The sequence below is a fragment of the Bombina bombina genome, chromosome 3 (assembly GCF_027579735.1).
Source record: "Bombina bombina isolate aBomBom1 chromosome 3, aBomBom1.pri, whole genome shotgun sequence".
Classification (NCBI taxonomy): Eukaryota; Metazoa; Chordata; class Amphibia; order Anura; family Bombinatoridae; genus Bombina; species Bombina bombina.
The window spans coordinates 23,746,207-23,774,031 of NC_069501.1; the positions used below are offsets into that span (position 1 = coordinate 23,746,207).

The 27,825-nt window shown below is 40.3% G+C and overlaps 1 protein-coding gene across 5 annotated transcripts in view; it reads right to left on the reverse strand.

Annotated features, from left to right (window-relative positions):
• The window catches only part of CD58 (CD58 molecule), a 753,750-nt gene that overhangs the window by 241,409 nt on the left and 484,516 nt on the right, over positions 1–27,825 (reverse strand). For 4 of the 5 annotated variants that reach the window (XM_053705745.1, XM_053705749.1, XM_053705748.1 and 1 more), the window contains one exon: positions 10,186–10,302. The exons of the other annotated variant lie outside the window; for it this stretch is intronic. In XM_053705745.1, coding sequence (XP_053561720.1) covers positions 10,186–10,302 — 117 coding nt within the window. The remainder of the gene's footprint in view (positions 1–10,185; positions 10,303–27,825) is intronic. 5 annotated transcript variants of the gene reach the window in all.

Here is a 27,825-nt window from a genome sequence, read left to right on the forward strand (position 1 = left end):
CCAAATTGAACTTAAAACAGGATGCTAGCTATATAAGCGAAGGCTTATCAGCGCAGATAGCTGAACCTAAAGTGATTAAATATCTTTCTCCCCAAGACCACTGTGTCCACGGCCTGGATGACAGGTTTGAAAGCTATAATATCACAGCTAAGTGCTTATTATCTATATCTTTAGGTAATAAATCAGTGAAGCACCTGTTTTTAGTTTTAAATACTCCCCATAATCAAATATATATTGGCAATGATATCTTACATAGATATGCCATACAAATAGATTTGATTAACTCTTGCCTCTGGAGCAGGTTAAAGGGGGATCCTGAAGTATTTCAGGATGAAAATGCAGCCCTGAAATCAAACCAGCAATTGCCATATGCTGTGAATATGCAGGTGTCTAACGCTGTTATAATTCCTGCTGGGACTGATAAATTCCTTTTACCAGTACAGCTAAAGAGAGGTCAGAAATTAAAAACTTCTGAAACACTAATTTGCCTCTCCCATAGAATACAAAATCTGGGTATCAAAATGACCTATACTCCTTTGGTAAATATTGGAACTATTCCAATACATGTTATTGTACATAACATGACCCCACAGGATATAACCTTATCTAAGGGAACCACCATAGGATATGCGCTGGAATCAAGTTATTACACTTTTGGGTTCCAGAATAATGTAATTGGGCTAATACCTGAAGGATACTTAACTGAAGAACAATTAATAGAACAATCTTTTGAATCTATACCAGAGGGTCTATTTACTATTCAGTCTATTTATCCCTTCAGCTCAGAGGAAGGCATCTGTAAAATTGAAGAAGCCTCTCTAGTATTTGATCAGCCGATCAAACAGCAAGAATATCCCAATACCCAGAGTCATGGGGGCAATGTAAATTATAATCAAGGGGATCTCACCTCTAGATTGGAAGAAGCCTATGAAATAGGACAGCCTGAAATCTTTCCAGGATTTCAGCAAATAGTCGAAGAGCAAATATCTTTAGCTAATGGCTATTCCAGCGATGATGAACGCCAACTGCTGCGAGAACTCCTGATGGAGTACAAGGATATTTTTGCTTGGGATTCTTATTACTGTGGGACTACAGACTTTTACATTGCAAGAATACAAACAGATCCTAATGCACCACCTGTCTTTGTTAAACAATACAGACTTCCTTTAGCCTCATATGATTCTCTTGCAGAAATCAAAAGGAACCTGGAAGAAAAGGAAATTTATGCTTACCTGATAAATTTATTTCTTTTACTATATGAGGAGTCCACGGATTTCATCCTTACCTATGGGATATTGCCTCCTGGTCAGCAGAAGGAGGCAAAGAGCACCACAGCAGAGCTGTATATATAGCTCCTCCCTTCCCTCCCACTCCAGTCATTCGGCCGAAGTTAGGAAGAGAAAGGAAAAGTCAAGGTGCAGAGGTGACTGAAGTTTAATAAAAATAAAGACCTGTCTTAGAAAATGACAGGGTGGACCGTGGACTCGTCATATCGTAAAAGAAATAAATTTATCAGGTAAGCATAAATTTCCTTTTCTTTTACAAGATATGACGAGTCCACGGATTTCATCCTTACTTATGGGATACAATACCAAAGCTATATGACACGGATGAAAGGGAGGGACAAGACAGGAACCCAAATGGAAGGCACCACTGCTTGAAGGACTTTTCTCCCAAAAATAGCCTCGGACGAGGCAAAAGTATCAAATTTGTAAAATTTAGAAAAAGTGTGAAAAGACGACCAAGTTGCAGCGTTGCAAATCTGTTCAACAGAAGCATCCTTTTTAAATGTCCATGAGGAAGCCACAGTCCTAGTGGAATGAGCCGTTCAGGAGGCTGCTATCCAGCAGTCACATATGCAAAACGGATGATACTCTTCAGCTAAAAAGAGAGGTAGCTGTAGCTTTCTGACCCCTATGTTTCCCAGAAAAGACAACAAACAATAAAGATGATAGACAAAATTCCTTAGTCGCCTGTTAGTAGAACTTCAGGGCACGGACTACGTCCAAATTATGTAACAGACTCTCCTTCTTAGAAGAAGGATTAGGACACAATGAAGGAACAACAATTTCCTGATTAATATTCTTGTTAGAAACAACCTTAGGAAGAAAACCAGGTTTCGTACGCAACACTACCTTATCGGAATGAAAAATAAGATAAGAAGAATCCCATTGTAATGCTGAAAGCTCAGAAACTCTGCGAGCAGAAGAAATAGCAACCAAAAATAAAACTTTCCAAGATAACAACTTAATATCTATGGAATGCATAGGTTCAAACGGAACCCCTTGAAGAACATTAAGAACTAAATTCAAACTCCAAGGAGGAGCAATTGGTCTAAACACAGGCCTGATTCTAGTCAGAGCCTGACAAAAAGATTGAACATCCGGAATATCTGCCAGACGATTGTGTAGCAAAATAGATAGAGCAGAAATCTGTCCCTTTAAGGAACTTGCATACAACCCTTTCTCCAATCCTTCTTGGAGAAAGGATAAAATCCTAGGAATCCTAATCTAACTCCATGAGTAGCCCTTGGATTCGCAAATCAAAGTATCAATGACCGAATCAGAGAACCCTCGCTTAGATAAAATCAAGCGTTCAATCTCCAAGCAGTCAGCTGTAGAGAAATTAGATTCGGATGAAGGAAGGGTCCCTGAATAAGAAGGTCCTGCCTCAATGAAAGCTTCCACGGTGGCAGAGAGGACATGTCCACCAGATCAGCATACCAAGTCCTGTGAGGCCACGCAGGAGCGATGAGAATCACTGAAGCCCTCTCCTGTTTGATCTGAGCAATCACCCGGGGAAGGAGAGCAAACGGTGGAAACACATAAGCTAGGTTGAACGACCAAGGCACTGCCATGGCATCTATCAGTTCGGCCTGAGGATCCCTAGACCTGGATCTGTATCTAGGGAGCTTGGCACTCTGATGAGATGCCATGAGATCCAGCTCCGGCCTGCCCCATCTGAGAATCAGGGTGGCAAAGACCTCCGGATGGAGTTCCCATTCCCCCGGATGAAACGTCTGTCTGCTCAAAAAATCCGATTCCCAGTTGTCCACTCCTGGGATGTAGATTGCTGACAGATAACAAGAGTGAGCCTCCGCCCACCGAATTATCTTCGATACTTCTGTCATCGCTAAGGAACTCCTTGTTCCTCCCTGATGATTGATGTAAACCACAGTCGTGATGTTGTCCGACTGAAATCGGATGAATTTGGCCAAAGCCAACTGAGGCCAAGCCTGAAGAGCATTGAATATTGCCCTCAATTCCAGAATATTGATTGGAAGTAGAGACTCTGACCGAGTCCACACACCCTGAGCCTTCAGGGAATTCCAGACTGCACCCCAACCTAGTAGACTGGCGTCCGTTGTCACTATCACCCATGAGGGTCTGCGGAAGCACGTCCCTTGGGACAGATGATCCTGCGACAACCACCAAAAAAGAGTCTCTCTTGTCTCCTGATCTAGATCTATCTGAGGAGACAAATTTGCATAACACCCATTCCACTTTCTGAGCATGCTCAGTTGTAGAGGCCTGAGATGAAAACGAGCAAACGGAATGATGTCCATTGCCGCCACCATCAATCCAATTACCTCCATGCACTGAGCCACTGATGGCTGAGGATTGGACTGAAGGGATCAGCATGTATTCAGAATCTTTAACTTTCTGACTTCTGTCAAGAAGATTTTCATGGATATAGAGTCTATTAGAGTTCCTAGGAAAGGAACCCTTGTCTGTGGAATAGTGAAATCTTTTCTAGATTCACCTTCAACCCGTGAGTCCTTAGAAAGGATATGACCACATCGGTATGAGACTTTGTAGCTGATAAGACGATGCCTGGATCAGAATATCGTCCAGATAAGGCGCCACTGCAATGCCCCACGGCCTGAGAACTGCCAGCAGAGACCCTAGAACCTTTGTGAAGATCCTGGGTGCCGTGGCCAGCTTGAAAGGAATAGCCACGAACTGAAAATGTTTGTCCAGAAAGGCAAACCTCAGGAACTGGTGATGATCTCTGTGGATAGGAATATGAAGATACGCATCCTTTAAGTCCACGGTAGTCATATATTAACCCTCCTGGATCAAAGGAAGAATTGTCCGAATAGTCTCCATCTTGAAGGACGGAACTCTGAGAAACTTGTTTAGACTCTTGAGATCCAAAATGGGTCGGAACGTTCCCTCTTTTTTGGGAACCACAAAAAGGTCTGAGTAAAACCCCTGCCCCTGTTCCTGTTTTGGAATGGGACAAATTACTCCCATAGTGGAGAGGTCTTTTACACAACGTAAGAACACCTCTCTTTTTATCTGGTCTACAGACAATCGTTACAGAATAAACCTTCCCCTTGGGAAGGAATTTTTGAACTCCAACTGATACCCTTGAGACACGATTTCTAGTGTCCAGGGATCCTGAACGTCTCTTATCCAAGCATGGACAAAGAGAGAAAGTCTGCCCCCCACTAGATCCGGTCCCGGATCGGGGGCCGCCCCTTCATGCTGATTTGGGAGCAGCAGCGGGCTTCTTGGGTTGTTTACCCTTGGTCCAAGCCTGGTTGGGTCTCCAGGTGGACTTGGCTTGTGCAAAATTCCCTTCCTGTTTAGCGGACGAGGAAGAGGGGACTCCCTTGAAATTTTGAAAGGAACGAAAATTACTCTGTCTACACCTTTGCTTAGATGTTTTATCCTGAGGGAGGAGGTGACCCTTACCTCCCGTAATATCGGAAATTATCTCTTTCAAGTCAGGCCCGAACAGGGTCTTTCCTTTGAAAGTAATAGCCAAAAGCTTGGATTTAGAGGACACATCCGCAGGCCAAGATTTTAACCATAAAGCTCTGTGCGCTAAGATGGAAAATCCTGAATTCTTAACCGCCAACTTGGCGATCTGAAAGGCGGCATCCGTAACAAAAGAATTAGCCAGCTTAAGGGCCTTAATTCTATCCATTATTTCTTCCAAAGAAGTCTCCGTCTTAAGAGACTCTTCTATGGCGTCAAACCAAAAGGCAGCCGCAGTTGTGACTGGTACAATGCAGGCCGTCGGTTGTAGCAGAAACCCTTGATGAACATATAGCTTTTTTAGAATATCCTCCAACTTTTTATCCATAGGGTCTTTGAAAGCACAACTGTCCTCAATAGGGATAGTCGTACGCTTAGCCAGGGTAGAGATAGCACCCTCCACCTTAGGGATCGTTTGCCAAGAGTCCCGAACGGCGTCTGCTATAGCGTACATTTTCTTAAAAATAGGGGAAGGGGAGAACGAGATACCCGGCCTTTCCCATTCCCGCGTAACAATTTCTGAAATTCTCTTAGGAACCGGAAAAAACATCAGAATAAGAAGGAACCTCTAAGTATTTGTCCATCTTACACAATTTCTCTGGTGGTACCACGATAGAGTCACAGTCGTCCAGAGTCATCAAAACCTCCCGCAGCAACAGACGGAGGTGTTCAAGTTTAAATCTGAAAGACATGACGTCCAACTCTGTCTGGGGCAATACACTTCCTGAGTTAGACAGTTCCCCCTCAGACAGGGTCTCCCTACCCCCCACCTCAGAGCCCTGGGAGGGTACATCAGGGATAGCCATCAAGGCATCAGAAGTCGCAGGGACCACATGGGCTTCTGTCCTGCTGTGTTTGCCTTGTAACACTGGCAACTTAGACAAAACCTCTGTAAGAGTGGATGACATAACTGCAGCCATATCCTGCAGAGTGAATGAAGTGGACACGGTTGAAGAACACGGCGTCGCTTGGGTGGGCGTTAAAGGATGTGACGCTTGGGGAGAAATTTGCGGCATACCATGGTTCTCATCAGACTGAGAAGCATCCTCAGACAGACTTGCATTAAAGAAAATGTGTTCTTTACATTGTAAAGCCCTCTCAGTACATGAGGGACAAAAAGTAATAGGGGGTTCCACATTGGCATCTAAACACATAGAACAGGTACTTTCCAGAAGTTCAGCCATGACAAACAAACCAGCAATAGCAATATTGGTCGGTTTCTTTAAAATTCCAAGAAATTTAAAAAAGGCAAATACTTTAGAAAAAAATAAATAAAGTTGCTTCAGAAAACGGGTGTACTGTCTCTTTAAAAATTAAAGCCGCATATGCGTTTGTTGCTTCACACTAAGTTGCATTAATTTTGAAACACCCTAAGACTTATTAAAAATGTATACTGTCAGAGAAGTATCGATTAAGCAATTTATGTCTAAATTAGCTCCTTGCACCTCACCACAGCTCTACTGTGGCGCCTACCTGTCCCCAAAACGAAACACTGAATAGTGGTGGACGGCGCTCCTAAAGTCGCTTGTGAAGTTTGTAAGCACAAGCGACTTAGGCCACACCGGAGCCTAGATACATGCTGCTCCAAGACAGGATCCGGATAGAGAAGGCGCGTCTGAGCGCACAAAAATCAAGCCCCGCCCCTCGTGGGCGCAACTAAAGTCCCCGGTTACAGCAAACACCGCATGGAAAATAAAACATGTCGGTCTTTATAATAGTACCTCAATCACCAATGTGCCACTTCACATAAACACACACTAATCTAGTAATGTCAAGTGAAATATAATACTGTGCTGCGTCTGCCATAATCTCCCAGCGTCAAGCCCATGGTAAAAACATTAGCCCCTGGTTAACCCTTTATTAGGCTACTGATTATCCAAAAAAAGGGAATACTTATGCACATAACCTGTAATGCAAAACGATTACCCTTTCCCTGTACAGGGAATAAATGCCAGTCTGTTCTGAGATACTTCAGTCTCCCCAGAAATAAATGACTGTACATACCTTAATGCTGAACGCAGTAAGAAACAGTCCCACACAATGAAGATGTTCCCTTTCCTCACCTCGAGCACGTCTGTGGGGACAAATAACGTCTTAGATAATATTTGCTAAGACCATCAGCAGGGCAGCAATCCATATGGGAGCGTGTTATTACAGAGTGAGAATCTCCCCAGTTCCATTGCTGAAAGCCAGAAACTCTAGCCCTGAAAAATAATAGTACACACCGGCACCATTTAAAAATAATAAACTGTTGATTGAAGAATCTAAACTAACACCTCACTTTACCTCTTCCTATCACTAACACAGGCAAAGAGAATGACTGGGGTGGGAGGGAAGGGAGGAGCTATATATACAGCTCTGCTGTGGTGCTCTTTGCCTCCTCCTGCTGACCAGGAGGCGATATCCCATAAGTAAGGATGAAATCCGTGGACTCGTCATATCTTGTAAAAGAAAGAGGTATTATCCGACAGGTGCACAGCTCTTATAACAATCCTATTCTAGGTGTTCTTAAGCCCAATGGACAATGGCATTTTTGTGCTGACTTAAGAAAGCTAAACAAACGAGTGTACATGTCTGGCTGGCCTGTGCCATATATTGGCCAGTGCCTAGCACAGATGCAGGGATCCAAAATATTCACTGCCATTGATTGCGCGCAGGGATATTGGACCATAAAGGTACATGAGGAGGACCAGTATAAGCTGGCATTCTCATTCCAAAAGGTCCAGTATGCATTTCAGAGACTTCCTTTTGGATACATAAATTCTGGACATGAATTTGCTATATACATGCATAAGGCTATGCCTGATGCACTGGAAAGGGGGACCTTATCTTATGTTGATGATGTTTTAATCAAAACCACAGACTTTGAAAAACACATCACCAAGCTTAAACACATCCTCAGCCAACTAAAAAGGGCAGGTGTCAAATTATCCCTACAAAAAGCTCAATGGTGCCGCACTCGTGTAAACTTCTTGGGACATGAAGTTACTTCTGAAGGGCTAAATCCTCAGAAGAAGAAGGTGGAAGCTATAGTAATTTCTAAAAACCCAACTAACTTAAAGGAATTGAGATCCTTCCTGGGTATGACAAATTATTCTCGCAAATTCATTGATAATTATGCAGAATTAGCTAAACCACTACTAATTCTTCTAAAGGATGTGAAATGGCACTGGAGTGAGTCTCAAGAGACAGCCATCAGAGAGCTGAAGAGAAAACTCACACCTATGATATCCGGTTTGAACACCATTGAAAAAGGCTCCTGTTAGAGCCAAAACGTCTGTTTTTTTCTCTGCAATTAAAACGGATTGTTTGCCAAACCCTGCTGTGCCTGCTGTGTTTTTGAATCCTTGCTACAATACGGAGGCCCTCCGTAGGATTCTACTCATCACACTACTGTATGTACTGCTGTTGCAGAGCACCAGGTGGATGTATTGATAAAGTGTGTGCCGTATTCCCCTGTTTATATATATATATATATATATATATATATATATATATATATATATATATATATATATATATATGTACATATATTCATACAACATATTAAATGTATGCCTCAGACTGTATTAAATGTATATATACATATATGGGAGATTCAAATTTATAATAGATTAAGTAACAATTATAATGATCCCATTTTTTAAATATAACATATTGTTGTTTTTTTCTATCTTCCAGATGGGGCTCAAAGATGCTAATACAGAATTCCAACATGGTTTGACCTAAGTCATATCACATGGTTATGCACTAAATGTTTATGAAACTTTAAATACATCTATTAAAATATAATAAGATAAATGTATAGAAATCACTTTGATGTGATATAACTATAAAACATAATGTGTTTGGTATCGGAGTAATCAGAAAATTGACATGATGCTATCCTGTCTGGAATTCAGGTTGTAAGTGATTGATGCAAGAGGTTATGATGGTTTAACTAATCATTTTTATAAGGATATTTGGAATGTAGCAATGAGTGTGGTGGGACTGTATTTGTTGGTTGTCTGCTGCCCCCTAGGGGATTTGAATGGTATGACAGCCACATGAATTGTCTGTTGGAACACATGTAAATCCACATAGCCAATCAAATATCTAAGGGCGGACCAGGGACAGCTCTGAGGGCGAATCACAGATCAGTTTCCGTAAGGGCCTCCCATATTCTCACCAATGATTAAGACAATATAAGCTGTATGCAAGAGGAGATATAGGTGGGCTGACTTTGCTGGAGGACTGGTAACTGAGAAAAATTGGCTGCGTTGAAATACAGTTACTATAAGCAAGATTTGGCTACCTTCTTATGATCCATATTGCAAATACACTTATTCTCATATGAGGTGGAACAAAAGTTTTGGAAACTTAATTATCGATTTGATCATTTTGGTGAAGTATATGCGATTGTTAAATATATATATAAAAATAATATTTAAATTAAAAGGTATTTAGTGATTATAACTAAACTGCAATTAGCAGATTTAAAAAAAACAATAGTATTTTAACCTTGTATTTCATAGCCTATGTATTGTAAAACTAATCATAAATGCTAAGGAGTTTATCTTTGCAAATATATATATTTAGTAGCTAATATCTTGGAATCTCATTGTGTTCATTGAATGAAATTCAATTGTGAATAAGGTTAGTTTTAACGTTACAATTTGGTTTGCTTTGTAAAGAGTATTGCAATAGTTTAAACACTGTATAGTTTGATTCATATCCTGGTTTCTACAGATATATTTCAATGTGTTAATAAATATTAACTAATAAAAAAGAATTTAGGAATTTTATATTAATTTTACTGTTTTGGTATATGTATTTTTATTGGGGTTTATTTTAAAGAATAATTATTAAATATATTGTGTTATAACCCGGCCATATACTGACAGGGTATGACACACTATAAGGGTATGACACACTATAAAGGTATAAAACAATATAAGGGTATGACACGCTATATAAGGGTATGACACACTATATAAGGCTATGGCACACTATATAAGGTTATGGCACACTATATAAGGTTATGGCACACTATATAAGGGTATGACACATTATATAAGGGTATGACACATTATATAAGGGTATGACACACTATATAAGGGTATGACACACTATATAAGGGTATGACACACTATATAAGGGTATGACACACTATATTCAGGTATGACACACCATATAAGTGTATGACACACTATATTAGGGTATGACACACTATATAAGGGTATGACACAACATATATGGGTATGCCACACTATAGGGTATGACACACTATATAAGGGTATGACACAATATAAGAGTATAACACAAAATAAGGGTATGACACAATATAAGGGTATGACACAATATAAGGGTATAACACAATATTAAGGTATAACATAATATAAAGGTATAACACAATATAAAGGTATAACACACATCTCACCTTCATTGGGCAGATGTTTTGGAGTAGTTTCGTCTTTAGAGCAGTCAGGTTCCTTTTCTGCTGATTGCTCAGGAATATTATTGTCACTTTGTCTCTGTTTGTTGTCGCTCTCAGCAGCTACAGAAAAACACAACACTAATGAGTTTAAAGGCACATTACACACAATGAGATAACACACTATAAGACTATAAGGGTAACTTACTATAAAGGGAATGGGAGTGGGGGGGAGTGGCACAGTGGTGCCGACGCACGTCATGTAGGAGGTGGTTTGTGGTGCTGCGCGTCTGCAGAGTAAGACAGAGAGGGATGGGGCTGAGAGCTGAGCGCCGTCCAAATAAGCAAAGACGCTAACTCTGTCTAGCAGCAAGTCTGCATTCCAAACGAACACACAGAGGCATAGTGGGTCTGCAGGACGGTAGTAGTGACGCTGGATAGTACGGACTGGATGACCCGGGTATAAGCCACGGCCAGGAGGAAAGGCATAGGCTCACGTTGGTGAGTCCGCTCAGAAATCTGAACACCTCCAACAACAGGTGAGACCCTCCCCCTAAGTCCAGCCTAAGCCCTGGGACAGAGGGAAATACACAAGGAGAACATAACAGCAGAGGAAATAAGGTACAGCCTTCTTTTACAGCTCCTTCTTTTTTGTCAATATGTGTTTTATACTGTGATCACTGCAGCAAGCGGTTTCGAAAGGAAAAAAAAAACTGAACTTTTATTATATTGCTAGCAGTGTTTGAAATCTCCGGATTGTTTGTAATAATTAAGTACTAGATGAGAAATATTTAGGGGCAGGTGAATATCCTTCAAGCAAACAAAGTGTATATTTAAGCTGGTGATATATAGAGCTTGGGACACATAAGCTAAAGTATTTGGGATAGTAAGAAGCCCTAGACAAAATGCAAGCTTAAAGGGACATAATACTCATATGCTAAATCACTTGAAACTGATGCAGTATAACTGTAAAAAGCTGACAGGAAAATATCCCCTGAGCATCTCTATGTAAAAAAGGAAGATATTTTACCTCACAATCTCCTCAGCTCAGCAGAGTAAGTTATGTGTAAAAAGTTATACTCAGCTGCTCCCAGCTGCAGGTAAAAATAAAAAAAAAATGAAGAAATGAACAGCAGCCAATCAGCATCAGCAGTGCTGAGGTCATGAACTCTTACTGTGATCTCATGAGATTTGACTTAACTCTCATGAGATTTCATAGTAAGCTTCCTTTACCTGATTGGTGAAATAATATGAAAGTTCACGAGGCTCATCCCCTAAGCTGTCCCAGGACAGACACACTAAAATGCTGCTTAGAAATCCTTTACAATGGGAGGTGGCTACTGAGGAACTTTTGAGGTAAAATATCTTTCTTTTTTACATCGAGATGTTCAGGTGATATTTTCTAGTCAGCTTTTTACAGCTATGCTGCATCACTTTCAAGTGTTTAAACATTTGGGTATTATGGCCCTTTAAGTAAATATTCACTCCCCCCCCCCCCTCACTATTGAAAAAGTTCTGTAAGCAACAGGAAAAAAGGGAGAGGAGGCAAGCTTGGGGTATACCTGCATGAACTTTTTTCAAATGAGTGGCTGGTGAAAATTCAAAGGGGGCTGGGTCTGCAACAATTTTTTTAGGTTAAAGTGAAAGTGAATATACTTTTAATCAGGCTGTCTGTAGAGCTGCAGCGTCACTTTTTATCCTTTAAAGGAATGTACTTGGTGGCATGAATGTAAGCTCCTTCTGCATCTTTCTTAAAGATTTGGAACTTTCTGTTCTTCTTTGCTCTCTAAGAAGATAAGGCAGTATTTTTTCTGGTTTAACTCCCTTCACCTATTCCAAAGCTTAATAAATGGAAAAGTGGATATATGTGAAGGAAAGGCTGTGAATGGACAAATATCTGAAACCCCAGAAAATGTCAGCAAAGCAAAAAATAGGAGAAAGAAAACCCAATAAAAATATCAATATCTCAGGTTCATCAATATTGGAAGAGAAAAGTGAGGAAAATGAGGCAAATATTATTGCTAGTCAAGTCTCTGCATTAATTTTTTCCTAAAATAGAAGAAATAAATATAAAATTGGCTTCAATTATGGAGGAGATGAAGAGGCAAAATGAGCGGCTCACAGAAATGGAGCAAAGGATCTCATACTGCGAAGATAACTTAAGCACTCAAGATTCTAAACTCAACTTACTTATAAAGCAAAATCTGAAATTGGAAGCTAAAGTTGAAGAATTGGAGGATAGAAGCAGACAAAACAACTTAGGGATAATTGGACTAAGTGAAGAGGTTAAGCCAGAGACCCTGATACATTTTGCAGAAAAAACCCTGCCCTCATTATTGGAACTGGAAGGAGGGGGGGGCAGTTTTGTGGTAGAAAGAGCCCACCGGGTGGGACGAATAATGGAAGCATCTGAGATGAGACCAGCCAGACCTAGAGCAGTGGTAGTGAAGTACCTAGGCTTCCAAAGTAAATGGGCTATCCTGAGAGCCTACAGAAAGATACACCAGTTTACTTATAAAGAAGGCAGAATTTTAATCTTACAAGATTTCTCGAATGAGACTGCAAGTAAAAGGAAGGCGTTTTCACCTATCTGTACTCGATTGGTGAAGGAAGGGAAGAACTTTTCCTTAATGTATCCGGCCAAGTTGAAAATCAGAGCAGGGAATGACTTTTTTATTTTTGAATCCCCTGATCAGGCCCAAATATTTTTAGATAGAGAGATGGAGCCCAACTAGTTGGCTGATTGTTGGACTGCCGATCACCTCACAGTGAGGTTTTCCCCCTTGGAGGACTAAAGAAAGAATATATATGTTTTTTTTTGTTTGTTTTTTGTTTTTTTCCTATCATATTGTTTTAGAGTTTATTCACGTATAGAGTTTATATACTTGTTTGTTGTAAATGTGTGTAATATGTGTAAAACATTTGGAGCCTGGTTACTCTTTTTTAAGTAGGTTAGAAGTTAGAAAGGAGAATGCCCTAGGAGTTTAAAGTTTTAAGGAAAAATTATCAGTGTAATATATAAGCTTGATTACTGATAAATGAGAGATAGACACGTAGAACATGTTGATTATAAAAAAGAGAAATTCTGGGCATCCAAATGAGGGAAATATAGATGGGCTTCTTTGGTGTTCATAAGGGACACTATAGTAGTCTGATTGTGGAAAATAGGAGAAATGCACGTAAGGTATTTAAAGTAAGGAATCCCTACATAGTAAGTTTAGATTATTCTCACAGCAGAGCATTTTAACCTCTTAGACATATAGTGAAGGTTGAGAAAACAATTTATAAGCGTTCTTTGAAAAGATGAGGATGCAGGTAAAGAGAAGTTAAAGGGAATTTATGTATATTCACAATGAGGTTATGTTAAATGGTAATGGGTTGTTTTTTTTTTGTTTGTTTTTGTCATATTGGTTAAATTTTCAATTATTCATAGAGCTTAAATATTTACTCATATTATAAGAGTCTCTTGTTTGAAATTATGAGAAATGCAGGTATTGTACTTAAAAGTTAGGAAATCCTTTCACAATGGGTTAAGTTCGCTTTCAAGGGAGAGCTTCATATTTGTTTAAACACCTAGTGAAGTTTGAGAAGATAATTTAAAAGTAATATTTTTGAAAAGAGGAAGATATATGTAAAGGGAAGTTAAAGGGAATTTTGGTATATTCACAATGAGGTTAGGGCACATGGTAATGGGCTTTCTTTTTTCTTTTTTCTCTTCTGGGGGAACCTTAACTCTTTACTGAGAGGTGTTGGGAGAACAATGTTGGGCAAAGAGATGGGTAACTTTACAATGGGTATTAAGATGAAAGTACAGAGAAGAAAGATTTATGGGGATGATAAACGATGGAAAGAATAAGGGAGGGGTGGATTCAGTTGTTTTGGAAAATTTGTGCCTGTCGTACACCCCCCGTCCCCCCCTCCGTTCTGCCCCAAATTTTATTTTTATTTTTCTCTTCTCCTCTCCTCTTGTCTGTATGCTTTTATGGCAGAGATTAAAGAAATTTAATGGTTAAACTAATATCTTGGAATGTGGGGGGATAAACTCCCCAATAAAACGAAAAGTCATTGTGAATTTTTTGAGTAAGAAATAAGTAGATATCTTAGGCCTCCAGGAAACTCACCTGTCTGAGTATGAACACCAAAAAATTAGGGCTGGTTGGGTAGCTGAAGTAATCAGATTATCGTATAAGAAATCTGCAAGGGGGTAGCACTTATATTACATCAGAAGTTGAACTATGTAATTAAGAAAAAATAATTGATAAGGAAGGGAGATATGTGTTTATACACATAAAAATAGAAGGTAGGGACTATTTTATTGGAAACATATATGGCCCCAACAAAGAAGATTGGAAATTTTTGAAGAATATTTTCAAAATTATAGATAAATTCTCAATGTATGATATAATTATGATGGGAGATTATAATATCACACCAGATTATAATCTTGATAGGGGCAAACTGGGGGGTAATCAGAGGAAATTAACTTCAAATCGGAATTCAAAATATGAAGAAAAAAAATATTTTCAACCTTATTAGATTCATATAACTTGAGGGATGTATGGAGATTTCTTAACCCTAATAATTTAGAATACACATGTTTATCTAAATCTCATTTGACCTTGGCTAGGATAGATTTCTTTTTAATATCAGGGACACTGATCAATAGAATTGAGGATACAAACATTTTGGAATTTACACTATCGGATCATGCCCCTATAGTTTTGGTCATAAAGGAGCCTAATAAACCAAATTAAAATTAATTTTATATGCCTAGATATTTGAACAATTCAATAAAGTTCGTTCAGTTTTTAAAGGAAAAATGGCAGGATTTCAACTATAATCATCTGAATTATTCAGGTATGGTAGATATCTACTGGGAAGCAGCAAAAGCCATGCTGAAAGCAGATATTACAACATATGTAATTAGAGCAAACAAATAAGCTCAAATTAGCCAAGAGAAATTCTCAGCAGCTTTATCCTCAGCATATTCGAACATGAGAAGTGCGCCGACAAAGGGAAATAGAGAAGCCTATTATAAAGTTAGGAAAGAAAGGGAGTAATTTTTGCTCTCTATAGCGGGGAAAGCCCTTTTGAAGGGCGCAGTATACTTTGAAAGATTTGGTAATAAAGGTAGCAAATATGTAGCGAATTTGATAAATAGAACAAGAAAAAGGAAAACAATAGGTCTGATTAATGCAGAAGGCAAAATACAGAATAAAGTGGAAGAGATCACATTACTATTCCAGAAATACTTTACAGATTTATATTCATCACAATCTTCATCCAGAAGTTCTTGGCAAATATTCAGCTTCCAAAAATTTCAGAAGAGGATAAAAAGGAGCTTAATGCACCTATTACAGAGAGAGAAATCTTAAATACTTTAAAGGCTATGAGCAAAGGGAAGGCACCTGGGCCTGACGGCCTGCCATTAGAATTCTATCTATGTCTCAAGGAGGATATTGTAAAAACTCTGGAGGAAGTATATAATCACTTTCTTATTCATAGTCAAAAGATTTCTTCACAATTTAAGTCAGCTAATATTATTCTCCTTCCCAAAGAGGGAAAAGATGACACACAACTTTCATCTTATAGGCCAATCTCTCATTTGAATCTTGATTACAAGATATTGATGAAAATAATGGCTGATAGACTTAAAATTATCCTTCCAAAGTTACTTCATACTGATCAGGCGGGCTTTGTAATGTATAGAACCCCAGAAATGAACATTAGGAAAATTCTTCAAGTAATATGCAAGTATAGTGATCATAGTTGTACGGAGGGTGACGCGGCTCTGCCGTAGGTCTTCCTGCTATCTTTGGATGCAGAGAGGGCCTTCGACAGAGTCGAGTGGGCCTTTATGATGGAAGTATTGGCAAGTTATGGCTTTGAGGGTGAGTTTCTGGGATTGATAGCGAATGTATATTCTGATTCAGAAGCATTGGTTTTGGTTAATAATCATTTATCTTCCCCCTTTCCTCTAAAGAGGGGTACAAGGCAGGGCTGTCCTATGTCCCCTCTGCTTTTTGATCTAATATTGGAGCCGCTGGCTACTCTTCTTAGAAATTTTTTGGTAGGTTCAGAGATTGGTCAAGAAAGAGTGAAAATTTCGCTCTTCGCGGACGATCTTCTGATGTTTGTTTCCTCCCCAGGTAAATATGTTAAGGGAATAATGGAAATACTGGACTGCTATGGAGAGGTTTCAGGCTATAAAATCAATTATCCTAAATCCAAAATCTTGTGGTTAAAGAAGTTATCTGATATGCATTCATATCAATTTATAGAAACACAGAAATTAAGCTACTTGGGTATCTAGTTATCTGCAAATCCTGCTAAATGGTATGAATTAAATTCCGTTCCGGCTCTTCAGCATAATATAGAAAGATTAAAACAGTGGATTAACATGCCGCTCTCATTATCGGGAAGGGTGGTAATATTTAAAATGTTTATTTTTTACCTAGAATTCTTTACTTGATTAGAATGCTTCCAATGGTGATAAAAGATACAGATAGTCGCAATTTTTTGAAAGAACTTCAACATTTTTTGTGGAGAGGGAAAAAGCCGAGGATTAGACTAGAGAAATTATATCTTCCAATTTCTAAGAGGGGGTTGGCTCTCCCTAATTTAAAAAAAAATACAACAATGCAGCCTTAATAAGATATCCATTAGATTGGTTAACCCAGATGGATAACTTTTCGAACAGTAAGATGGAGGAAGCAGTTTGTGCGCCATTATCCTTGCCATTTAGTTTGCACGCTTCAGATAGGGAACTCGGTACTAGAATTCGTACACACCCTTTGTATAAAGATATTATAAGGTCTTGGAGGGTGGTAATGAGATCGGTAAGTTATGGACATATGATTACTAAACAATTACCCCTTTTGGGGAACCCCAGATTTATTCCAGGTTTAAGTTATGAGGTATTTCATCACTGGAGGTTAAAGAACATTATATACATAAACCAATTGGTTAACCCTCTATTGTTACCCCCATATAACTTTAGGGAGTTCCAGTTAAAGTATGAAGTTCCTTCATCAGACAAGTTTTATTATTTCCAAGCTAAACATTATCTGCTGCAAATGTTAGCTAAAGAACCAAGAATCATCCATAAACATCCGATTATAGATTGTCCAAGAATTAAAAAGGGTCTTTTATCTATTCTATACTGCGTACTACAAACCCCAGAGACGGAAAGAGTTATTGAAGAATATACTAATAAGTGGAGTAGATACAATCTAAGCACCAGTGAGAGTATCCTTAAGAGTTTTGAAACTATCAATAATATTACAAAGTCATCTAAACATAGAGAATCTCTTTTTAGATTGATCCATTTTGATTATATTATCCCAAGAAGGGCACACAAATTGAATAATCTAATAGTCAACAAATGCGTGAAATGTGGGGAAGCAGATCCATCTATAACCCATATGGTGTTTTCTTGCCCCAAGGTTAGACAACTGTGGGGTAAAATTGAATATTTACTACTCATGGTAATAAAGAAGATTTATTTATCAGAAGAAAATGTCATCTTTCTAAATAGGGAGGTAAATTGGGGAGTAAATATCAAATTTATACAATGGGTCATAATTTTAACGAGATCCTTAATTTATGTAAATTGGACTAATAATAAGATTCCTTATATAGGAGCAGTTAAAAAAAGTTACCAGATTTTACAATAAAGGAAAAATCTTTACTTACAAGAAGACATGGCTGGAATTTATTAAATATATGGGGGAAGATGTTGTGTTAAAAATATCACAAATAATTCCATTGTTAGAGGAGAGTGGAGAGTAGTGGGGGAACCCACCCTAATAGGGGGGATTGCCCCTTTTTTTTTATCTTTTGTGTTTTGTTGGACAGAGGGGGGTGGGGACCGGATAGGCTCTATGTCTATTTATATAAGAAGTGAATTGTATGAAGTTATACAGGGGCTTGATTATAGAATGATGCCCTTTAGTGGAAGAAAAGAGAAGTTAAAGAAGGGGGAATATTCGGATATTAAATGACTGTGAGGGTTAGTTAACCAATGAGGGCAATAATATTCTAAAGCGTGTTTCTTGTTTTAATAATGTGATGCACTGTTTATGCTTTCCTATTTCTTTTTTTGTATACTACATATGTTTTCATTAATAAAGAAAAAATTAAAAAAATTAAAAAAACGTACTATAAAGATAACGCACTATAAGGTTATGACACACTATAAGACTATAAGGGCAACTTACTATAAAGGTAACGCACTATAAGGTTATGACACACTATAAGGGCAACTTACTATAAAGGTAACGCACTATAAGGTTATGACACACTATAAGACTATAAGGGCAACTTACTATAAAGGTAACGCACTATAAGGTTATGACACACTATAAGCGTAACTTCCTATAAAGGTATAACTCAATATAAGGGTAACGCAATATAGGGGTATGGCACACTATAAGGGTATGACACACTATATAAAGGTATAACACACTATAAGACTATAAGGGTAACTTACTATAAAGGTAACACACTATAAGGTTATGACACACTATAAGGGTAACATCCTATAAAGGTATAACTCAATATAAAGGTAACGCAATATAGGGGTATGGCACACTATAAGGGTATGACACACTATATAAAGGTATAACACAATATAGGGGTATAACACAATAAAAGGGTATAACACACTATAAAGGTATAACATAATATAAAAGTATGACACACTATATAATGGTATGACACACTATAAAGGTATAAAACTATATAAGGGTTAGACACACCACTTAAGGGTAGGACACACTATAAGGGTATGGCACACTATATAAGGGTATGACACACTATAAGGGCATGACACAATATATAAGGGTATGACACAAAATAAGGGTATAACACAATATTAAGGTATAACATAATATAAAGGTATAACACAATATAAGGGTATGACACAATATAAAGTTATTACACAATATAAAGGTATTACACAATATAAAGGTATGACACAATATAAAGGTATTGATCTTGATCACCAAAAGGTTAGAAAAACAAAATTTATGCTTACCTGATAAATTTCTTTCTCTTGTGGTGTATCCAGTCCACGGGTTCATCCATTACTTGTGGGATATTCTCCTTCCCAACAGGAAGCTGCAAGAGGACACCCACAGCAGAGCTGTCTATATAGCTCCTCCCCTAACCCCCACCTCCAGTCATTCGACCGAAGACAAGAAAGAAAAAGGAGAAACTATAGGGTGCAGTGGTGACTGTAGTTTAAAAATAAAAAACACCTTCCTTAAAGTGACAGGGCGGGCCGTGGACTGGATACACCACAAGAGAAAGAAATTTATCAGGTAAGCATAAATTTTGTTTTCTCTTGTAAGGTGTATCCAGTCCACGGGTTAATCCATTACTTGTGGGATACCAATACCAAAGCTTTAGGACACGGATGAAGGGAGGGACAAGGCAGGCACTTAAACGGAAGGCACCACTGCCTGTAAGACCTTTCTCCCAAAAATAGCCTCCGAGGAAGCAAAAGTATCAAATTTGTAGAATTTAGAAAAAGTATGAAGCGAAGACCAAGTCGCCGCCTTACAAATCTGTTCAACAGAGGCCTCATGTTTAAAAGCCCATGTGGAAGCTACCGCTCTAGTAGAATGAGCTGTAATTCTTTCAGGAGGCTGCTGGCCAGCAGTCTCATAAGCTAAACGGATTATGCTTCTCAGCCAAAAAGAAAGAGAAGTTGCCGAAGCCTTTTGGCCTCTCCTCTTTCCAGAGTAGACAACAAACAATGCAGATGTTTGACGAAAATCCTTAGAGCCGAAGAGATAGCTACTAAAAAAAGAACTTTCCAAGATAAAAGCTTGATATCTATGGAATGCAAGGGTTCAAACGGAACCCCTTGAAGAACTTTAAGAACTAAATTTAAACTCCATGGCGGAGCAACAGGTTTACATAAAGGCCTGATTCTAACCAAAGCCTGACAAAACGCCTGAACGTCTGGAACATCAGCCAGGCGCTTGTGCAAAAGAATAGACAGAGCAGAAATCTGTCCCTTTAAGGAACTAGCCGATAATCCTTTTTCCAATCCTTCTTGGAGAAAAGATAGTATCCTAGGAATCCTGACCTTACTCCACGAGTAACCCTTGGATTCACACCAATGAAGATATTTACACCATATCTTATGATAGATTTTCCTGGTGACAGGCTTTCGAGCCTGAATCAAGGTATCAATGAGCGACTCGGAGAATCCACGTTTTGATAAAATCAAGCGTTCAATCTCCAAGCAGTCAGACGCAGAGAAATTATATTTGGATGTTTGAATGGACCTTGGAGTAGAAGGTCCTGCCTCAGCGGCAGAGTCCATGGTGGAGAGGATGACATGTCCACCAGATCCGCATACCAAGTCCTGCGTGGCCATGCAGGCGCTATCAAAATCACCGAAGCTCTCTCCTGCTAGATCTTGGCAATCAGACGAGGGAGAAGAGGAAACGGTGGAAACACATAAGCCAGGCTAAAGGACCAGGGCACTGCTAGAGCATCTATCAGCGCTGCCTGGGGATCCCTTGACCTGGACCCGTAACAAGGAAGCTTGGCGTTCTGACGAGACGCCATCAGATCCAGTTCTGGTTTGCCCCATAGTTGAATCAGCTGGGCAAATACCTCCGGATGGAGCTCCCACTCCCCCGGATGAAAAGTCTGCTGACTTAGAAAATCCGCCTCCCAGTTCTCTACTCCTGGGATATGGATAGCTGAGAGATGGCAAGAGTGAACCTCTGCCCATAGAATTATCTTGGAAACCTCCATCATTGCCAGGGGACTCCTTGTTCCCCCCTGATGGTTGATATAGGCTACAGTCGTGATATTGTCCGACTGAAATCTGATGAACCTGGCCGCAGCTAGTTGAGGCCAAGCCTGAAGAGCATTGAATATCGCTCTTAGTTCCAGAATGTTTATCGGAAGGAGGGCTTCCTCCTGAGTCCACGAACCCTGAGCCTTCAGGGAGTTCCAGACTGCGCCCCAGCCCAGAAGGCTGGTATCTGTCGTCACTATAGTCCACTCTGGCCTGCGGAAACTCATTCCCCTGGACAGATGGACCCGAGATAACCACCAGAGAAGAGAATCCCTGGTCTCTTGATCCAGATTTAACAGAGGAGACAAATCTGTGTAGTCTCCATTCCACTGGTTGAGCATGCAAAGTTGCAGTGGTCTGAGATGTAGGCGGGCAAACGGAACTATGTCCATTGCCGCTACCATTAGGCCGATCATTTCCATACACTGAGCCACTGACGGCCGAGAAGTGAAATGAAGAGCACGGCATTAAGTTAGAAGCTTTGATATCCTGACCTCTGTCAGAAATTTTTTTATTTCTACTGAATCTATCAGAGTTCCTAGGAAGGAAACTCTTGTGAGAGGAGAGAACTCTTTTCTATGTTCACTTTCCACCCGTGAGACCTCAGAAAGGCCAGAACAATGTCCGTATGGGACTTGGCGATTTGAAAAGTCGACGCCTGAATCAGAATGTCGTCTAGGTAAGGGGCTACCGCTATGCCCCGCAGCCTTAGAACCGTCAGAAGGGACCCTAGAACCTTCGTAAAGATTCTTGGTGCCGGTGCTAACCCGAAGGGAAGAGCCACAAACTGGTAATGCCTGTCTAGGAAGGCGAACCTGAGGAACTGATGATGATCTCCGTGAATCGGAATGTGGAGATAAGCATCCTTTAAGTCCACGGTAATCATATATTGACCCTCCTGGATCATAGGGAGGATGGTTCGGATTGTCTCCATCTTGAAGGATGGGACCCTGAGAAATTTGTTTAGGATCTTGAGATCCAAGATAGGTCTGAAAGTTCCCTCTTTTTTGGGAACTATAAACAGGTTTGAATAGAAACCCAGCCCCTGTTCCTCCCTTGGAACTGGGTGGATCACTCCCATAACCAGTAGGTCTTGAACGCAACGTAAGAATGCCTCTCTCTTTATCTGGTTTGCAGATAGTAGTGAGAGGTGAAATCTCCCCTTTGGAGATGAACCTTTGAATTCCAGAAGATATCCCTGGGAAACAATCTCTAGTGCCCAGGGATCCTGGACGTCTCTTGCCCAAGCCTGAGCGAAGAGAGAAAGTCTGCCCCCTACTAGATCCGGTCCCGGATCGGGGGCTATTCCTTCATGCTGTCTTAGAGGCAGCAGCAGGTTTTTTGGCCTGCTTCCCCTTGTTCCAAGCCTGGTTAGGTTTCCAGACTGGTTTGGACTGTGCGAAATTTCCCTCTTGTTTTGCATTAGAGGAAGCTGAAGCTGCGCCACTCTTGAAGTTTCGAAAGGAACAAAAATTATTCTGTTTGGTCCTTAACTTATTAGACCTATCCTGAGGAAGGGCGTGACCTTTTCCTCCAGTAATGTCAGAAATGATCTCCTTCAGACTAGGCCAGAAAAGGGTCTGTCCCTTGAAGGGGATGTTAAGAAGCTTAGACTTTGAAGTAACGTCTGCTGACCAGGACTTAAGCCATAGCGCCTTATGCGCCAGAATGGCAAAACCTGAATTCTTAGCCGTTAGCTTGGTTAAATGAAAAACGGCGTCAGAGATAAAGGAATTAGCTAACTTAAGAGCTTTAATCCTGTCTAAAATATCATCTAACGGGGTCTCCACCTGTAGAACCTCCTCAAGAGACTTGAACCAGAAAGCCGCTGCAGCAGTAACTGGGGCAATGCATGCAAGAGGCTGGAGAATAAAACCTTGATGTATAAATTTTTCTTAAGGAGACCCTCCAATTTTTTATCCATAGGATCTAGGAAAGCACAACTGTCCTCAACGGGGATAGTTGTACGCTTAGCTAGGGTAGAGACTGCTCCCTCCACCTTAGGGACCGTCTGCCACGAGTCCCGTATGGTGGCATCTATGGGAAACATCTTTTTAAAAGCAGGAGGGGGAGAGAATGGCATACCTGGTCTATCCCATTCCTTAGTAATAATTTCCAAAAACCTCTTAGGGACTGGAAAAACATCAGTGTAAACAGGCACTGCCATCTTACACAATTTATCTGGAACTACCACGGGTTCACAGTCATCCAGAGTCGCTAAAACCTCCCTAAGCAATAAGCGGAGGTGTTCAAGCTTAAATTTAAACGCTGTCATTTCAGAATCAGACTGAAGCAACGCCTTCCCTGAATCTGAAATGTCACCCACAGATAGAAGCTCTCCTGCCTCGGCTTCTGAGTATTGTGAGGGAATATCGGACACAGGTATTAAAGCGTCAGAAAGCTCTGTATTTGTTCTAGCCCCTGAGCTGTCTTGCTTTCCTTTTAACCCTGGCAGTTTGGACAATACCTCTGAGAGGGTAGCATTCATAACTGCCGCCATGTCCTGTAAGGTAAAAGAATTAGACGTGCTAGATTTACTTGGCGTCACTTGAGCGGGAGTTATAGGTTCTGACACATGGGGAGAGCTAGATGGCATAATCTCCCTTTTTTCAGTCAGAGAAATCCCCTGGAGATAAATCTTTAAGCGCCATAATATGGTCTTTATAGTTTATAGAAATTTCAGTACATTTGGTACACATGCTAAGAGGGGGTTCCACAATGGCTTCCAAACATATTGAACAAGGAGTTTCCTCTATGTCAGACATGTTTAACAGACTAGTAATGAGACAAGCAAGCTTGGAATACACTTTAATAAAGGTGAAACAGCAATTAAACAAAAACGTTACTGTGCCTTTAAGAGAAAAAAAATAGCACTTAAACTGCAAAACAGTGTAAAAATAAAGTAAAGGCTTCGAAATTTTTACAGTATGTGTAAGGGACTAAAGCAACATTGCACCCACTTGCAAATGGATGATTAACCCCGTAGCCCCCAAACCGGATTTAAAAAACGTCAACCACCGGTAAAAGACAGTTGAGCACCTTGCCACAGCTCTGCTGAGGCTCCTACCTGCCCTCAAATACGATTTAGTGCAGAAATAAACCCTTTATGATGGCCCTCAGATGCCAGAGGACTCATCTAAGGAAGCTGGATGTCTCAGTCTGAAGGAAACTGCACATCTAGAGCGCGAAAATAGGCCCCTCCCACCATGTACTGGATGTCAGAGGGGCCTTAAGAAAATACTCCTAGGAGTATCTGACTAGCCATGTGGAAACTAGGCCCCAAATAAAGACTTATCTCCCTCAGAGAAAAAACGTTCTATTTATGGAAACATGTAAACGTTTTGTCACTAAGTAATATGAGTATTAACATGAGTATTACCCTGTTTTGTAAGCATGATCCCAGTCGTTATTAAATCACTGCATCTAGCTTACCTCAAATACACAAGGCTCTGTCAGTATTTTCTAGAACTTATTCATCTCTCTAGAAATAAAAATACTGAACATACCTCAAAGCAGGTAATCTGCAGACCGTTCCCCCAACTGAAGTTTTCTCATACTCTTCAGTTATGTGTGAGAACAGCAATGGACCTTAGTTACAAACCGCTAAGATCATCAACCTTCAGGCAGAATTCTTCTTCTAATTTCTGCCTGAGAGTAAAACAGTACAACGCCGGTACCGTTTAAAAATAACAAACTCTTGATTGAAGGTAAAACTACACTAAGTCACCACATATCTCTTGAGACTTCCTATCTTGTCGAGAGTTGCAAGAGAATGACTGGAGGTGGGGGTTAGGGGAGGAGCTATATAGACAGCTCTGCTGTTTGTGTCCTCTTGCAACTTCCTGTTGGGAAGGAAAATATCCCACAAGTAATGGATGAACCCGTGGACTGGATACACCTTACAAGAGAAAACAGCACACCTTCTCTGCTTGTAGTGGGGCACGGAATAAAGGACTTGCCAGATCCCAGTCAATCCAAGTATAAAGAATATTCCAGCCTCCAATTTCTTTAAAAGACCTTTATTTCATATAGGGTCCTGAGTAGAAATTACAATGTTTGATACAATTATACATGATTAAGAGCCTGTTTAGGCTTGAAACTTTGTAATTTCTACTCAGGACCCTATATGAAATAAAGGTCTTTTAAAGAAATTGGAAGCTGGAATATTCTTTATACTTGGACAATATAAAGGTATGGCACACTATAAGGGTATAACACAATATAAAAGTATGACACAATAACAGAATTTATGTTTACCTGATAAATTTCTTTCTCCTACGGTGTATCCGGTCCACGGCTTCATCCTTACTTGTGGGATATTCTCAATCCCTACAGGAAGTGGCAAAGAGAGCACACAGCAGAGCTGTCCATATAGCTCCCCTCAGGCTCCGCCCCCCCAGTCATTCGACCGACGGTTAGGAGAAAAAGGAGAACCATAGGGTGCAGTGGTGACTGTAGTTTACAAAAAATAAATTTAAACCTGACCAAAATGCCAGGGCGGGCCGTGGACCGGATACACCGTAGGAGAAAGAAATTTATCAGGTAAACATAAATTCTGTTTTCTCCTACATTGGTGTATCCGGTCCACGGCTTCATCCTTACTTGTGGGAACCAATACCAAAGCTTTAGGACACGGATGAAGGGAGGGAACAAGTCAGGTAACCTAAACGGAAGGCACCACTGCTTGCAAAACCTTTCTCCCAAAAATAGCCTCCGAAGAAGCAAAAGTATCGAATTTGTAAAATTTGGCAAACGTATGCAGTGAAGACCAAGTCGCTGCCTTACAAATCTGTTCAACAGAAGCCTCATTCTTGAAAGCCCATGTGGAAGCCACAGCTCTAGTAGAGTGAGCTGTAATTCGTTCAGGAGGCTGCCTTCCAGCAGTCTCATAAGCCAACCAGATGATGCTTTTCAGCCACATCAAGATTGTGTAACAGACGTTCCTTGTTAGAAACTGGATTAGGAACAACTATTTCCTGGTTGATATTCTTATTGGAAACCACTTTTGGAAGAAAACCAGGTTTGGTACGTAAAACGACCTTATCTGTATGAAACACCAGATAGGGTGAATTACACTGCAAAGCAGACAATTCAGAAACTCTTCTAGCAGAAGAAATAGCTACTAACAACAAAACTTTCCAAGATAGTAACTTAATATCTATGGAATGTAGAGGTTCAAACGGAACCCCTTGAAGAACTGAAAGAACTAAATTTAGACTCCATGGAGGAGCCACAGGTCTGTAGACAGGCTTGATTCTGACTAAAGCCTGTACAAACGCCTGAATATCTGGCATGGCTGCCAGACGCTTGTGTAACAAAACAGACAGAGCAGATATCTGTCCCTTTAAAGAACTAGCTGACAGACCTTTCTCCAATCCTTCTTGGAGAAAAGATAATATCCTTGGAATCCTAATCTTACTCCATGAGTAACCCTTGGATTCGCACCAGCAAAGATATTTCCGCCATATCTTATGGTAAATTTTCCTGGCGACAGGCTTTCTAGCCTGGATCAGAGTATCTATAACTGATTCCGAAAACCCACGCTTAGCTAAAACCAAGCGTTCAATCTCCAAGCAGTCAGTTGCAGAGAAACTAGGTTTGGATGTTCGAATGAACCTTGAATTAGAAGGTCCTGCCTCAAAGGCAGCTTCCATGGTGGAACCGATGACATATTCACCAGGTCTGCATACCAAGTCCTGCGTGGCCACGCAGGAGCTATCAGAATTACCAAAGCCTTCTCCTGTTTGATCCTGGCTACTAGCCGGGGGAGAAGGGGAAACGGTGGAAAGACATAAGCTAGATTGAACGACCAAGGCGCTACTAAGGCATCTACCAATGTCGCCTTGGGATCCCTGGACCTGGACCCGTAACGTGTAACTTTGGAGTTCTGACGTGACGCCATCAGATCCAGATCTGGAATGCCCCATAGCTGGGTCAGCTGAGCAAAAAAACATAATTTATGCTTACCTGATAAATTTATTTCTCTTGTGGTGTATCCAGTCCACGGATCATCCATTACTTGTGGGATATTCTCCTTCCCAACAGGAAGTTGCAAGAGGATCACCCACAGCAGAGCTGCTATATAGCTCCTCCCCTAACTGCCATATCCAGTCATTCGACCAAAACTAGCCGAGAAAGGAGAAACCATAGGGTGCAGTGGTGACTGTAGTTTAAAATTTAGACCTGCCTTAAAAGGACAGGGCGGGCCGTGGACTGGATACACCACAAGAGAAATAAATTTATCAGGTAAGCATAAATTATGTTTTCTCTTGTTAGGTGTATCCAGTCCACGGATCATCCATTACTTGTGGGATACCAATACCAAAGCTAAAGTACACGGATGAAGGGAGGGACAAGGCAGGTACTTAAACGGAAGGGACCACTGCCTGTAGAACCTTTCTCCCAAAAATAGCCTCCGAAGAAGCAAAAGTATCAAATTTGTAAAATTTTGAAAAGGTATGAAGCGAAGACCAAGTCGCCGCTTTGCAAATCTGTTCAACAGAAGCCTCATTTTTAAAGGCCCAGGTGGAAGCCACAGCTCTAGTAGAATGAGCTGTAATCCTTTCAGGGGGCTGCTGTCCAGCAGTCTCATAGGCTAAGCGTATTACGCTCCGAAGCCAAAAAGAAAGAGAGGTTGCCGAAGCCTTTTGACCTCTCCTCTGTCCAGAGTAAACAACAAACAGGGAAGATGTTTGACGAAAATCTGTAGTCGCTTGTAAGTAAAACTTTAAAGCACAGACTATGTCCAAATTATGTAAAAGACGTTCCTTCTTTGAAGAAGGATTAGGACACAATGATGGAACAACAATCTCTTGATTGATATT